Genomic DNA, 13,517 nt, shown 5'->3' with positions numbered 1-13,517 from the left:
CATTTGCAAAAGTATATACACTTCGCGAGTAAATAAAATTATTCTTCATTCACGAATAAATGATCACTTTGTTTATATACATGTTTTTATATATATGTTATTTACATTTACTTTATATACATGTTATTCATCATTCAAATAAAACTTGTATCTTTCTAAATTAGGACGTTTGGTGATTAAATGGCTACAAACTATTTTTCAGACAGTTGAAAAATAATTAAAAAACGATAAAATGTTTCGAGATGTTTTAAAATATAAATAAAACCATTAAATTTTAGGTTTTTGTCAAATATTAATAACCAAACATATGCATACTTTTTCATCATTATAATATTAAGTGTATTAGTTGTGTATTTATTGTTTTATCTGTCTGAGCCAGACGTCCAACCTAAGCCGATTCAAAAGTCAAAAGATATCTGATTACTTTCTTTGGAGCAAGTCATTTTTTCAACATTCAATAGAAGAGGCAAACCAAATAGCGAGTTACGGTACGCAGAACACCGCCTACATTCGTTATCATGATCCATTGACTAGGTAAACAGATCGCAGTAACACAACGAGATGCTACTGCACAAATGTGTACTCCAATTTATAAATAAATTGACCCTGTGTTGAACCGCATTATCACTAAAGGAAGTAACGAGTGTCAGTAAGAAGATTAAGTAATAAATGTGTATTCAGCCAAACATATTTGACCGAACCCGCCGAAATAGCTGCCACCTAAGTGCAGTCAGTGGCTCCATGAATTCTACTCATTGGACGAAACATGAATAGAAGCCAATATGGCGTCAAAATAACGTGTAAATACCCAAAAAATGTTCAGTTTTACATATCCATAACTTTTGAACTAGTGGATTGCGCAACTTAAAATTTACATTTTCAGATTCCATACATCAAAAACTACAAGATTGCAAATAAAAAAAGTCAATAACTTTTGAACCCTTAAAGTACAGTTCAGTCCCAATTCTAAATATGAAACAATAAACATGTACATTTGCGTAATATGTGAAATTCTATAAATTAATGTATATTGTTTTATTGTAACTGAATTATAAAAATATTTTAATGCATTTAAAAAATGACGGAAATAAATTGGTATGCATCAAGTGTTTCTTATGACATGCATAAGGATTTTGACAGAAATACTTAAAATATTAAATTGCTTGTGCTTGTAGGATTGCCAAACCTATGAATTACAAAACAATACAGTTTGCAACTTTAGAAGAAGTAAGTGACCATCCCTTAAAACCTGTCACGGTGATGGTAAGTATAATTGAACAATATATAGGAAGATATAATATAAAAGATAAGTTTTATCTCCTGAGTTTTAACATTTTATTATAGGTAATTCTACATATATAAAATATATTTATTCAATTATTGATGTAGTTGTTTTATTATATACAATTATATTATATACAATTATATATGTTGTATTTTAAAGAATATAAAAATGCTAATTTTATATAAATTACGTCTTTAGTTAATTGATGGTCGCAGTGGGATAAAGCGTAATGTGTTACGAAGTACCAGTACTGGTTCTTCAACTGCTACATCAACACCAACTCATACACCTGTTCCAGGAAGTTCTTTAGTAGATCCATTATTAAGTCATTGCTCCTTTGATGGTTCAGATCCTCTTTCACAATTTGCTAAAGAAGAACTAGACCCATTATCTAAGATGGCTGCAGATGAGGTTTGTAAACTATGTTTTGTTTAAATATGAAAGAAAAAAAATTATGTATCATTTATGTTTTAAAATATAATGCAGTGGGATTACTCTTGTAATACAGTAGTCACTAATAAAAAATCTATGGATACTGCAGAAGAATTAGTAGAACCATGGTTAGCAAGACGTACTACAATATTAAACAAATACACAACATCAGAAAAATTGTCAATAGTTACTAGTTTCTTACCAGGTGGTGAAAAAGGTATTTTTTTATTAATTAATAATATTAGTAAAACAAATAAAGCATAAATAAAAACGCACTCGCAAATTTATTATAGTTATTGTTAAAGTTCAACCAAGTGGTGGAGTTGTTGATAAAGTACGAACAAGATTGGAACAGTTAGATGATTTTGAAGAAGGATCTGTCAGACAAATGTTAGATTTATCTCAACAACAATATACTGCGAGAGTCGAACAATTAAATAATGAACTTGTACAAGCCTGGCATTCTGATCAAAGGGTTAAAGCACTTAAAATAGCAATTCAGGTTTTTATTTTCAGCTATTCGTTATTGGTTGTATTTAATTAAGCAAAAAAGAAAATGTAAATTAATCCCAAATAATTTCAGTGTGCGAAGTTATTAGTAGATACATCTGTTATGGCTTTTTATCCTGGCAAGTTTGTTCTTATCACAGATATTTTAGATATTTTTGGGAAACTGGTTTATGAAAGATTAAAGGTTAAAGCTGAATATTACAAGTTAGTATTATCTTATTTTGGTATTGTTTATTGCTATATTTTATTCAGTAATGTGATTTGAGGAAGCGTTTTCGGTAACCATCTTCATGTGGTATAAAAAATATAGCTATTGATTCAAAAACATTTATGATTTTGTTAGTATCCAAAAGCCTAATATATGATAAAAATATATTTTTTAATTTTTATCATAGAATCTTTATTTTTTTTAAATAGTTGTATATATATAATACATTATATATCTTTCAGACCAGGAAATAAAATGCCCACAAGTTTACCTGATAATTTCACACCAGATATGGTACCTGAAAATGCGAAAGAAACTTGTAGAAATTGGTTTTACAAAATAGCATCGATAAGAGAACTAGTTCCACGTCTTTATGTTGAAATGGCAATAATAAAGTCTTATAGCTTTTTAACAACAAGGTAAATTACAAGTATTTTTTAGACAATTATACATATTTAATTATACGTTTAATGTCAATTAAAAGTTATATTATTTTTAGTGAATTTAACACTGCTTTACTGCGAATAACGCGAATGATAAGAGGTATCGGAAATCCTCTCATAGCTGTATATGCTAGATGTTATTTATGCCGAGTGGGATTAGCTTTAAATAAAACGTCTGATTTTGAGTTTGTGAGGGAGAACTTTTATGATTTCCTCTTTACATACCAACAGCTGTTTGGGCAATTTGTGAAAACTGAATTAATTGAGCAAAATATGACTTTATATTCTTATTTAAACCTTTACCTACCAGCTTTGGATTGGATTTTGCAAGTATTGGTAGCTACAACCTCTGAAAATTTTTTAGAAGATGTACTTTCTCGGTGTAAAAGCCAAGCAAATAGGTGATTATTTATATATATCTAATGATTCTGTTATGTGCTTATGTCAGAAACGTTAACCTTTGTGAGATTAAAATATGGAAATATGTATTTTTTTTTAGTTCATTATTATTGAACAGTATTTTGACAGCATTTAAACCTACATATATTGGAGAGCGTGCAATGGATTTTGTAAATTTAATAACTACAATCGAGGATGATGGTAATTCAATAATATTGCAATGTATGACTGAATCGATTTAAAATTTGTATATTGTATATGCTTTATTACTTTCAGGTTTTCCACAGTATCTGTTATACCGAAGTTTAGGTGAAAGCCTTGTATTAGAATCACCACCAAAAGAAGACTGTCAATCAATTCTTAATATGGTATGGAAATATATAACAGAGTTAACAAACCCTAACAAATTTATGCACTGCGTTGAAATTTGGATTCAATTTACCGCTATTCATTTTTCCGTAAGTTTAAAATTTTCATTTGAGGACAAAAAAGTATTCGTTTTTTATAATTCTAATGTTATAGGTAAATGAATTGAATTTGTTCTTCGGAAAAATAATTGATCGACTTAATCCAAACAAAAGCTTTGAGCATTTTTATCCACAGTTACAAAATATTATTGAAAAAGTAATATCTCATACACAAGATTTTGAATCATTACTTGCTATGGTAATTTATCTCTTATCTATTACTACTTACAATTTTGATTTTCTTTTTTTTTTTTTAATTTAAATATTATATGAACATTTAAACAATATAAACATTTTTCAGGATAATTTCTTACCTCTAATAGATTTGTTTCACAAAGAAAGTATTAAAGTTGAAGTGTGTAAGACTGTTATGGAAGGTATAAGTGTTCAATCCAGCCCTATTACTGATCCTATTTTTATAAATGCTCTTATGTTCATTGCTAGGATAATGCATGATTCTGTTAGGTAATTTTCTTGTTTTTTAAATGTATACTTACTTTTACATTATATACGTATATAGTTGTTTTTGGATAAGTGATCACAAAATGAATGCGTTTTAAGATACCATTTTGTAATCAGATTTTGTGTAAATGTTGATGACGGAGGGGGTGGTCTTATTCTATAGAGAGCAAATAAGATAAAAGAACAGTGAATGATGTTTCAATGTTGCAAACCCTATCAGTAACAGATTAAAGAGAATTTCGGGTGCTGTGTCTATCAAGTTATATAGCAATGGACTTTTATTCGGAGAACTTTAGCAATCTGGTGGTAATAATTTCATAGAAATTTAAACATAAATAGGAAAATTCAATTTTTTGTTAATAATCCACTATGATCTAGTGTTAAAAATGATTCGTTTGTTTTATCATTGATTAATTATGCGAAGTTCAAACACTGTCTACCGTTATTCGCACTGATTGATTTATTAAAAATAAGAATGCTGAAGCTGATCACATCCGAGAACTATCGTAATACGTGTATGAATGTATTGTGTATATATGTGTAGTCTGATAAGAAGATAATTCCAGTGCTCTAACTGTTGAAGATGAAAAACGGCAAATTGGTCAACTTATATGTGGTTTAGTTCAACGTGTTGATTATGGTCGTGACTTTGAAAAGCAACTTAATTTTTATGCCGAAGCTAGAGCTGCTTTTCCTAATCTTGATAGTGTTCATACACAACTTGTACAGGTAATTAATCTTTAATCATATTCTTAGTATGAAATGGAGTTTATATTTAAAAATTGTTAATGAACGTTTTTCTTAATATATTTAATGTATGTAGTGTGTAAATAGACTATCAGTCGATACTCGAAGGATCGTTCGTGGACATCACACAAGAAGAACGTCGGCGTTTGTACGCGCTTGTGCCGCGTTTTGTTTTATTACTATTCCATCATTAACTTTAGTTCATACACGGCTGCAATTATATTTACTTTCAGGCCAAGTTGCACTCTTAAATCAATGCTTGGGTCAAGGTAATTAATTATATTCGGTATTTATTATATTCACTGTGATTACATAATTAACTAAAATCTATTTTATTAGCTGATGCATGTTTTAAGGCTGCATTAAGCTTAGTTCCGGAAATGCCCAAAACAATAGATATAGATGGAAGACAAAAAAGTTCACAACCTTATTTACTTTCATATTTATCAAACTTTTTATCGACGTTGCTTGTTGTTCCGGTATGTATTTATAATTAAAGTTAGGTAAATATGATCTCTTTCTGGATTTATAATATATAAATGAAACGCTACTGAAAGTTACAACATTGTACAGGATAGTCCAGAGCATGGTGTTTTATATTTAATGCGAGGTTTACTTAATGCTGTTCAACGGTGTTTTGATGAAAATACGTCAATGAAGACATACTTGTATTTACGGGTGCTTGACTTATTGTCAGCAATCGTTCAAGAAAACTATCCATATCATGTTGAAAAGGTATGTTAAATAAAAATGAAAATATATCAAAGAAACTTGGAGTATTATATAGTACGATTAGAGTATTTCATATATATTTAGGTTGATTCTAATGATAAATTATATGGATCTGATCAAAAATTTATAAGCGAAGTGAACAAAATAAGTTCGAAAATTGTAGAAGAAATTTTATCACATTTGAAGTATCTTGGCTCTACCGATCAATTGGAAAAGCAAGTAGCTCTTGCATTGGAACTTTTTAATTGCTTTATTATTAGAGCCGATTTGCGCGATCCACAATTAGCGCACATGGCTGTAAATTTATGGAATTTATGTGTTCGGCATGGTTCGATAGATTCAAAAGTGAAGGTAAGTGGTAATAATGTGTTCGCTTTATAAGCGATATTTTTAAATAAATAAAATTAAAGTATTTTTACAGATGAAGATGATAGCGTATATAGTACAAAAAGGTCATCACAAAGGATACGAACATTTTGGGGACATTTTAAGAAAAATGTTAAAATAGATAATAGATTAAATGTAATAAGTAATTTATCAAGGATTAAACTTATATGTAAATTGACGGAAAGCATAAATAGATATATGCCGAAGAATGGATTAAATCTGTTTTTAATAATTTTTTTGAGACATATTGATTGTATATTAAATATTGTTTAATTATGGCAACATTTGTTGCGCATTACAGAATAACGCAAATATATATATACATAGTATATATATATATTGATTTCTGGCTTATATATATATATATATATACATAGTATATATATATATATATAAGCCAGAAATCAATTTAATCAATATAATCAATTTGGCAGAGAATATCATAAAAAATAGTAGTATTGAATTATGTTATGTGTTATAATATTATCAAGTTTTTTACATAAATGTAAATAATATTTATACATTTATTATATTATATGTATTATATGATGCATTAAAATTATTACAAAAATGAATATACGATAATATAAACATGTATTTCATACATATTTTCTGATATACTGTGTATAAGTATATTAAAATTATACATATAATCTCTTTTAATGGAAGACTTGATTTTGGAAGCCACAAAGATTTTGCATTCCAGCAGGAAGCATATAGGATCATTTAACAGTTTCAGTTTAAATCTATTATTGTTTTAATATAGATCGCAGAGTATCTAAGAATATATTCGCATGATGTTCCGTAAATGTCAAGGCAGGTCTTAATCTTATCGTCGCAGTACCACAGCCACCGGTTTGAATACCTGCTCGTTAAGAGTTAGAAAATTTGTCTATTATATTTTATTATATTAATCGATTTAATGTCTAAGTAAATGATAGCGTTTTAGAAAAATTGTCATTACAATCAATGGGTATTAGTTATACGATTATCATACCTTTGCTTAAAAGTTTCTTAATTATCGTATCTCGTAATTCAGGCGAAGAGCAGTTAAATGCAATGAACGTTCCACGTCCACGTATCGAATTAATCATCGTGGAAAATTCATTTTGCAAACTCGTTAATTGTTTTAGCATATAATCGCCAACAGTCGTAACCCTATGCAAAAGATTTTCCTTCCTTATCGTCTCTAATATTGCTTCGAGTAATATCATTTTGCTGGGATCTCCCATCCAGGTGTTGAATATACGGTAGGATTGTTTAGGTCTGTAAAGTACATGGACTATGTTGAACGAGCAGATGACGAATCTTGTAAAACAACGAATAGCTTTGAAGCAATTTTACTTTAAAGATTTGACATGGTAATAGCCGCCCAATTGCATTTTCTTGCTAAAGGTCACCACATCTGGAGGAGATTCTAAATTGAAATGTTCGTGACACCACATTTTTCCTGTTGGCCCACCCCCAGTTTGTACTTCATCGATTAATAATGCCGCATCGTGCTGAAATAGTAATAGTAATGGTAATAACATATCTGAAAATTCTAAATATATAATAGATAACGTTTGCTGTATTGAATTTGAACTAATACTTTTTTTGTTATACGCTGTAATTCTTGAAAAAATTCAGGAGATGCGTGATTATCACCTCCTTCCGCCTGAATTGGTTCAACTATCACACCAGCAACTGGAATTTTCTTCTCAGTTTTGTACTTTTCGAATAATTCCTCTACCTGATAATAAAATAACCGGTAATAAAATATGTTATGGATACAAACGAAACTAACTAGAGAATTATATTATCGTTGATAATTAATGGAAACAAACACAAAAGTTAATTACTTCGGCTAGACATCGATTATCTTCTTGCTGATTTTCTCGAATATTTTCATCCAAGGGATATTTATATACAGGAAATGACGCGGTGGGCCAATCAAACCCTGGAATATCTATTTTATGAATGTATTTGCTGTGCGTTGTTGAAAGAGATCCCAATGTTCGTCCATGAAATGCACCTATATCGATATTGATATTATTTTCTCGACTGATTTAACACGAAAATCGCTAGATAGTTTATGTAAATAAGAAATTTAACACCCTTTTCTACCTATTTATACGACTATAAGTTAGTTACCTTTGAACGAAAGTATCGAAAATCGCGGAGTACCAGGTGTTTGATTCATCATACAACTTTCCATTTCCTCTCTCGTGAACGGAGCGTCTCCCCTTTGTTTTTCAGCATACCAAATAAAAATTGTTTTAAATGCATTTTCATTCGAACAAGAGCCACACATCATGGTTGTGATGTGAGACAATCCCGGTGGGGCAATCTGTATATTACGTAGTAAATATATTGCAAGTTACATAAATTACACAATCGTAGTCATATACATGCATTAAGATGTTTCCATTTATATATTTGCAAAATATTATTAGGCAACAAGATTAGGTACACGTAAGTATAGCTGCCATTAAGATATTCGCGTACCTCTTTATGTAGCAAAATTTTCCTCAGTTTATCTGGCCAATCCTTTCCAGGAAAAACACCTAACGCAGGCCTATTTGCTATAATTTTCTATTAAAAATGTAAATCAATATATTTTTGTTGTTCGATGTGCAATATGTACATACATGTAATAATTCAATAACATTTATTAACTCGTTAACTAATGTTATTATTAATTCTATATTTTTTCTACGCGTAATGCGTCGAATGTATCAATGCGATGAAATTACATAGATATTTTAAAATAAAGAACGGATCGTTTAAAGATATTCCGTTTACCTGATTAACCGGATCAGCGAGAGCTTTTAACATAGCTGGATGATTGTAGCCCAGAGGCATCGACGAAATTTGCATATAAACATCAAGCAGAGTATTCCCATCGACGTCCGTTATATAGTTACCTACTGATTTTTCGTAGTCTGCGAAGAATTGTACGGAAGAGGCTTGCTGCAGTCAGATTTCAACATGTAACCCATTTCATCTCTAGTATACATATTTAGAGAAGATTAAACGTTACAAATAATACATGATTCATTTTATTACTCAAATATAATAACTTATTACGTTTGTTTCTAAAAAGTGTTTATAATATTAGGCTGCAGATATGTAAGAATAATAATGTGAATTTCTCTTCAAATGTAAGTAGCTTTCTTTCAACAAGTTAAAGTAGATGATCATCGACATATATATGTCCAATGTTAGGAATTAAATAAAAAAGATATTTGAAATATTTCGATGATTTTGAACGTACTTGCATCGAAGTGAGTTCCTGCAATAAACTACGAGATCGAGGTCCTGGTATTTCTGTTGTTACTATAGGCTTTTTTGGTTCCTCTACGGATACGGTCAAGCATCTCTTCCAGGATATTGCATACCCTAGGTGATTCCATAAACAAGTAATTTTTATTTTCGTTTCAACAAATTCTTGTAGTGTCCTATATTAACTTAGCATTGTTAAGTAAGAAGGAGAATATAAACTGTGCTCGTTTCATCCTCTAAATATCATAATGAGAACTTTGAATATTTTTGCATATTTATAAATGTATAAAAATATTCAGTTTATTTATCAGTTTTTCAAGTGAAAATATGCTCATGTTCGATTTGTTTTAATTTTTTCTGTTTAAATATCAAATGTAAGATATCATGTAAGATTTCGTTGATGTTAAGATTCGTTATAAAGTAGTCTAGGTCTAGCGTAACGTGTAACGTATCGACTTCAATCACGTTATTCACAACCCCCGATTTAATAGATTGAGCGTTTAGTTTTATTGATGTCAGTCGTGGGTAATTGGTTGTCGTATTGACGTGCTTTTGTTCCAACACACTTACACCAGCAACGGTGTGCCCAACGTTCGTTTAGCTCACAATTATAATCATCTTCGAATAAATCAATTTCTCATCCATAAAGGTTCGTTTGGAGTTTCTCGATTGGCTGATATCTCTTCTTTACTTACCAGTTATAATACCTAATCTTGGATCGTTGTTATCGCGTGCAATTAACTCGTGTCTTTTGCTATTTTTATCATAACTGATAACGATAAATTTTGTATCGCCGAAAATTTCGAAACCATTGTGTACTTGGAGGATTATTTTCCGTACGTTACTTCGACGAATATGGTATAATATATTATACAAACATTACTTTATTATTACGTGTACCTATACTTATAGCTGTTTTAAATAAAATATTTTTTTCAAGGTTTTATTTCTTTTTCTCATGCTTTTAATCAAACGTAAAATCGATGTTTAAATAATCTATATCGCTTCGTACAAGTTTTTATACTTTGTCGACTAATTATACATTGTGATAGCGATCATTCCCACCTTTGTTATACACAAGTGAATTAAAACTAAATTTTTGACGATGTCGATTTATTTGCATGAAAATTGTACATCAAAAGCAATTATTTACACTTGAAATTTATCTCTGAAAGTACAAGGTTATGAACAAGTTTATAGCTGTTTAAGAAGAGTTTACACATGTAAACATCGACGATTCGTTCAATTGTATGATATTCTCGATTTTGATAAGACAAGAAGTGAAATGGGCGTCAATAGCTTTTTTAGATACGAAAGAAGTACATAACAGAAGTTTAAAGGTTAAGGTAGGGATAATAGAGGCTTAAAGATCATCGTATATTCAATCTCCTTTACTACGAAACATGTATATACATAATAAACGTGATATTTGTTGAAATAATTGTCGAATAAACGATACTCAATTCGACCATCTTTTGTGGGCACAACTCAAGTTTCGACTAGAACAAAATGACTATGAGTAATATATTTCTACAAAATATATCATAATACGATACTTGGATACTTGGATGGTATGGTATTTGGATTATCATTCTAATCGATGTTTGCTTTGAAAGACAAAACGTTTTAACGATAAAATATTCACATCTCGTAGAAAACACTCCTTCAAAGATACTTTCTATTTTGCTACTGTCTTTTTTTGCCTATTTTCATAATTTATTGAAAAAAAATTAAACACGTGGTTGTTAAGAGAGGAATCTGGGAAAATGTACATGATTTCAGTTTAACATAAAGTTGTTAAATTAAGTTTTTAATCGATCAGGTTTTCGTATGTACTATGTACTATTTGTGTATACTTTGCGAAGGATTACTAAACGGGGGGAAAAATGTAACATAATCATTGTCAGAAAATAATAGAGAAAACTGTAAAAGAAGGAAATTGATGGGGGAGAGCAAGTTATCGATTTTCTAAGTCTATCGGACTGGTTTACTGTCCGAAATGGCTGCTAGCTATTTCTCTCGCATCGTTTCAATTTGGTTGTTAAAGACCAAAGAAACAAAGAATAAGTGGATGAAACAAATGGACATGGAGACAAAGTCATCGGAATGGAGAAAAATACGGTCGTAAAAATAGATTGTACCTTTGAATAACTGCCGTGAAAATTTTCGAGTAAAGAGCGCAGTTTGACACTTGTTAGCGAGCATCTTGCGTGTGGTATTCTAACACTGGCCTAAAGGTTAAGTTTCGCGAGAAATGGAGAATCACGCCGAATAAAACGCTCCCTCGAAGGGATGGATTCGGACTGGTCACCGATATAACACTCTGCAGATCCTTGCGCAGGAAATGTTTGATCGTTTCCGAGACTGTACGAACATTCACGAGCTAGTTTCACTTTGACCGCGAACTTTTAACTAAACGTCGCGCGCGATGTAATATCGTTCGTTTGTTCGATACGAGTTCGATCTTTTCGAGTATTAGTTGAAAGATAATAACGAAAATGAACGAAACAACACGTGACACATACGCGCTTGACATACATCTACAGATCAGTACGTTTAATTATCGATAAATGCTTGCAACGTCCAACTTTCATCCCTGCAGGACGTCTTCGAACGAATACGGACATGTACGAACTTTCACGATTGTTTAAAACTAATGGCGGGATCCACGGTACTCTCGTGATCGAAACTCGCATCGTATCGCATCACGTTTAGATAATTATAGTTTATGATCGAATGAAACGATCCGAATCGTTTTTGATTTAAATAATTTTGCATCGTTTACTCATTGTATCGATAAAGTTTGTCTTAACGGAGATCCGTTTTTTAATGTTGATATCTTTAAAAGTCGACGAAACACGTAAGTGTCGGTAATGTGTCAAATGTGTTCTCTTTTTAAACGTTTCTTTGCTGTTTGTCTCAAGAGACAAATGGAAGATGGAATAGGTTTCGTTCAGTTACTAAATCGAACAGTATATCGGATTTTTGAACAATATATTTGTTGTGTTACGTTGATTATGAAAATTAATTCGATAAACGATTCTAAATTAAATGGTAGATAGACTTAAAGATCCCCACTTATGTGTGCGATTCTTTACAAGTTCCCTCTATTTTATAACGCTAGATATACATATTATTATTTAGTACTAAATCAACTAGAAAGATGGCTACATAAACATCCAAGAAGTTGGCTTTCCCTCTGCGCAGTTAGCGTTTGCTTGATTTTAAAATGCCATTGCGTTTCGTGCCACGAATAAAAATGGGTCTGTCAATTGTTGCGAATAACGACTAACCGAATAACGAAAGTGAAAGTAAAATTTCTGTGCTTTTCTTAATGCACCGCGTGTTACTTACGAAACTGGCTTGTTACGAGATGAGGTTAATTTCGATGCAGAGCCAATTTCATCTGTCACACTCAAAAATCTTGTACCAATATTTGCATCGTTCCTGACCTCTTTACCATTACATATTTACTTTATCGTATTACTATCTACTTACTTACTAGAACGCGCATTCTACGATAATTCCTTTTCACGAAGCAATCGGGACTTATACAATTTATATCATACTTATTCTAATCGTTTTATTAATTACTCGTATTAGAGCGATAACTCTATCAATTAGTAACTATCGAAGACGTTAATTAGTTTAAAAAATGGTAGGTTAACCCCTTAACCTACAAGTACGGGCATAGCCCGTAGTAGATGATCGGACCAAACGTAAATAGTACGATGATCGGGCCAAATATAATATGTAATATATAATAGCTTGTTTACGTTTTTGGCCGAAAATTCTCGAACGTAAATCGTAGGTTAAGGGGTTAAAATTTGTCATTCTTAAACTTTTCTCATAATTCGCAAAGTGTAACAAGTAAATTTTCAACCATCAGCCTGCTCTTAATTGTTTATATACACGACATATACGAAAAAATTTGATAAAATATAAGCAATTTGTAAGATTTTTACCTATCTAGTAGTTTGAATATCTTCTTATAAAAATTGAATTTGTTAAACAACTGTATTACAACTATCGACTTGTAGATACTCGGTACAATAAATATATCGCGCTAAAATAGTTACGATGGAAGTGATTTAATGAAAATACATAAATCGATACACATGTACATGCCTATCTACACATACGTAGATCTCGTCTCAATAAAAATCAGTATTAATTTTTCC

General features: G+C 30.7%; 2 protein-coding genes across 6 annotated transcripts; one reads left to right on the top strand and one right to left on the bottom strand.

The window, feature by feature from the left end:
* Positions 1 to 541: 541 nt before the first annotated feature.
* On the top strand, positions 542 to 6,304 carry LOC117159932 (VPS35 endosomal protein-sorting factor-like). Of its 4 annotated transcripts, XM_076621350.1 has the most exons (19): positions 544 to 800; positions 884 to 1,095; positions 1,176 to 1,263; positions 1,484 to 1,696; positions 1,772 to 1,934; positions 2,011 to 2,219; positions 2,301 to 2,431; positions 2,678 to 2,854; positions 2,935 to 3,279; positions 3,378 to 3,478; positions 3,554 to 3,735; positions 3,800 to 3,943; positions 4,046 to 4,209; positions 4,773 to 4,935; positions 5,030 to 5,222; positions 5,293 to 5,432; positions 5,527 to 5,688; positions 5,770 to 6,036; positions 6,107 to 6,304. In XM_076621350.1, exons 2-19 carry the CDS (start codon positions 1,079 to 1,081, stop codon positions 6,191 to 6,193), a joined length of 2,946 nt encoding a protein of 981 aa, XP_076477465.1. In that variant the 5' UTR covers positions 544 to 800; positions 884 to 1,078; the 3' UTR covers positions 6,194 to 6,304. The 4 variants fall into 4 exon arrangements, with proteins under 4 accessions (XP_033196071.1, XP_076477466.1, XP_076477465.1 ...); XM_033340180.2 differs by having other exon boundaries at positions 542 to 1,095; positions 6,096 to 6,304; XM_076621351.1 differs by having other exon boundaries at positions 543 to 1,095; positions 2,023 to 2,219.
* Positions 6,305 to 6,649: 345 nt separating this feature from the next.
* On the bottom strand, positions 6,650 to 11,854 carry Gabat (4-aminobutyrate aminotransferase). 2 transcript variants are annotated; one of them, XM_033340225.2, is made up of 10 exons: positions 11,478 to 11,854; positions 9,329 to 9,453; positions 8,857 to 9,024; positions 8,560 to 8,646; positions 8,206 to 8,401; positions 7,914 to 8,086; positions 7,664 to 7,804; positions 7,417 to 7,574; positions 7,070 to 7,338; positions 6,650 to 6,937 (listed from the first exon to the last, which is right to left on the bottom strand). In XM_033340225.2, exons 1-10 carry the CDS (start codon positions 11,539 to 11,541, stop codon positions 6,822 to 6,824), a joined length of 1,497 nt encoding a protein of 498 aa, XP_033196116.2. In that variant the 5' UTR covers positions 11,542 to 11,854; the 3' UTR covers positions 6,650 to 6,821. The 2 variants fall into 2 exon arrangements, with proteins under 2 accessions (XP_033196116.2, XP_076477468.1); XM_076621353.1 differs by lacking the exon at positions 11,478 to 11,854 and having other exon boundaries at positions 8,857 to 9,060; positions 9,329 to 9,455.
* Between the last annotated feature and the right edge of the window lie 1,663 nt (positions 11,855 to 13,517).

This window comes from Bombus vancouverensis, chromosome 9 (assembly GCF_051014615.1).
Source record: "Bombus vancouverensis nearcticus chromosome 9, iyBomVanc1_principal, whole genome shotgun sequence".
In the NCBI taxonomy this organism is placed as follows: domain Eukaryota; kingdom Metazoa; phylum Arthropoda; class Insecta; order Hymenoptera; family Apidae; genus Bombus; species Bombus vancouverensis.
This window is presented reverse-complemented; position numbering and strand designations above follow the sequence as displayed.

What these genes read in the sequence shown, in the direction of transcription:
- LOC117159932 (XM_076621350.1), top strand. An exon ending in CTTACCAGGTGGTGAAAAAG is followed by an intron (nt 1,935 to 2,010) that starts GTATTTTTTTAT and finishes AATTTATTATAG; the next exon opens with TTATTGTTAAAGTTCAACCA. An exon ending in CACTTAAAATAGCAATTCAG is followed by an intron (nt 2,220 to 2,300) that starts GTTTTTATTTTC and finishes AAATAATTTCAG; the next exon opens with TGTGCGAAGTTATTAGTAGA.
- Gabat (XM_033340225.2), bottom strand. Translation starts at nt 11,541, where the DNA reads ATGCTCGCTAACAAGTGTCAAACTGCGCTCTTTACTCGAAAATTTTCA. An exon ending in TACAGCGTATAACAAAAAAA is followed by an intron (nt 7,575 to 7,663) that starts GTATTAGTTCAA and finishes TTACTATTTCAG; the next exon opens with CACGATGCGGCATTATTAAT. An exon ending in TAAGAAACTTTTAAGCAAAG is followed by an intron (nt 6,938 to 7,069) that starts GTATGATAATCG and finishes CTTAACGAGCAG; the next exon opens with GTATTCAAACCGGTGGCTGT.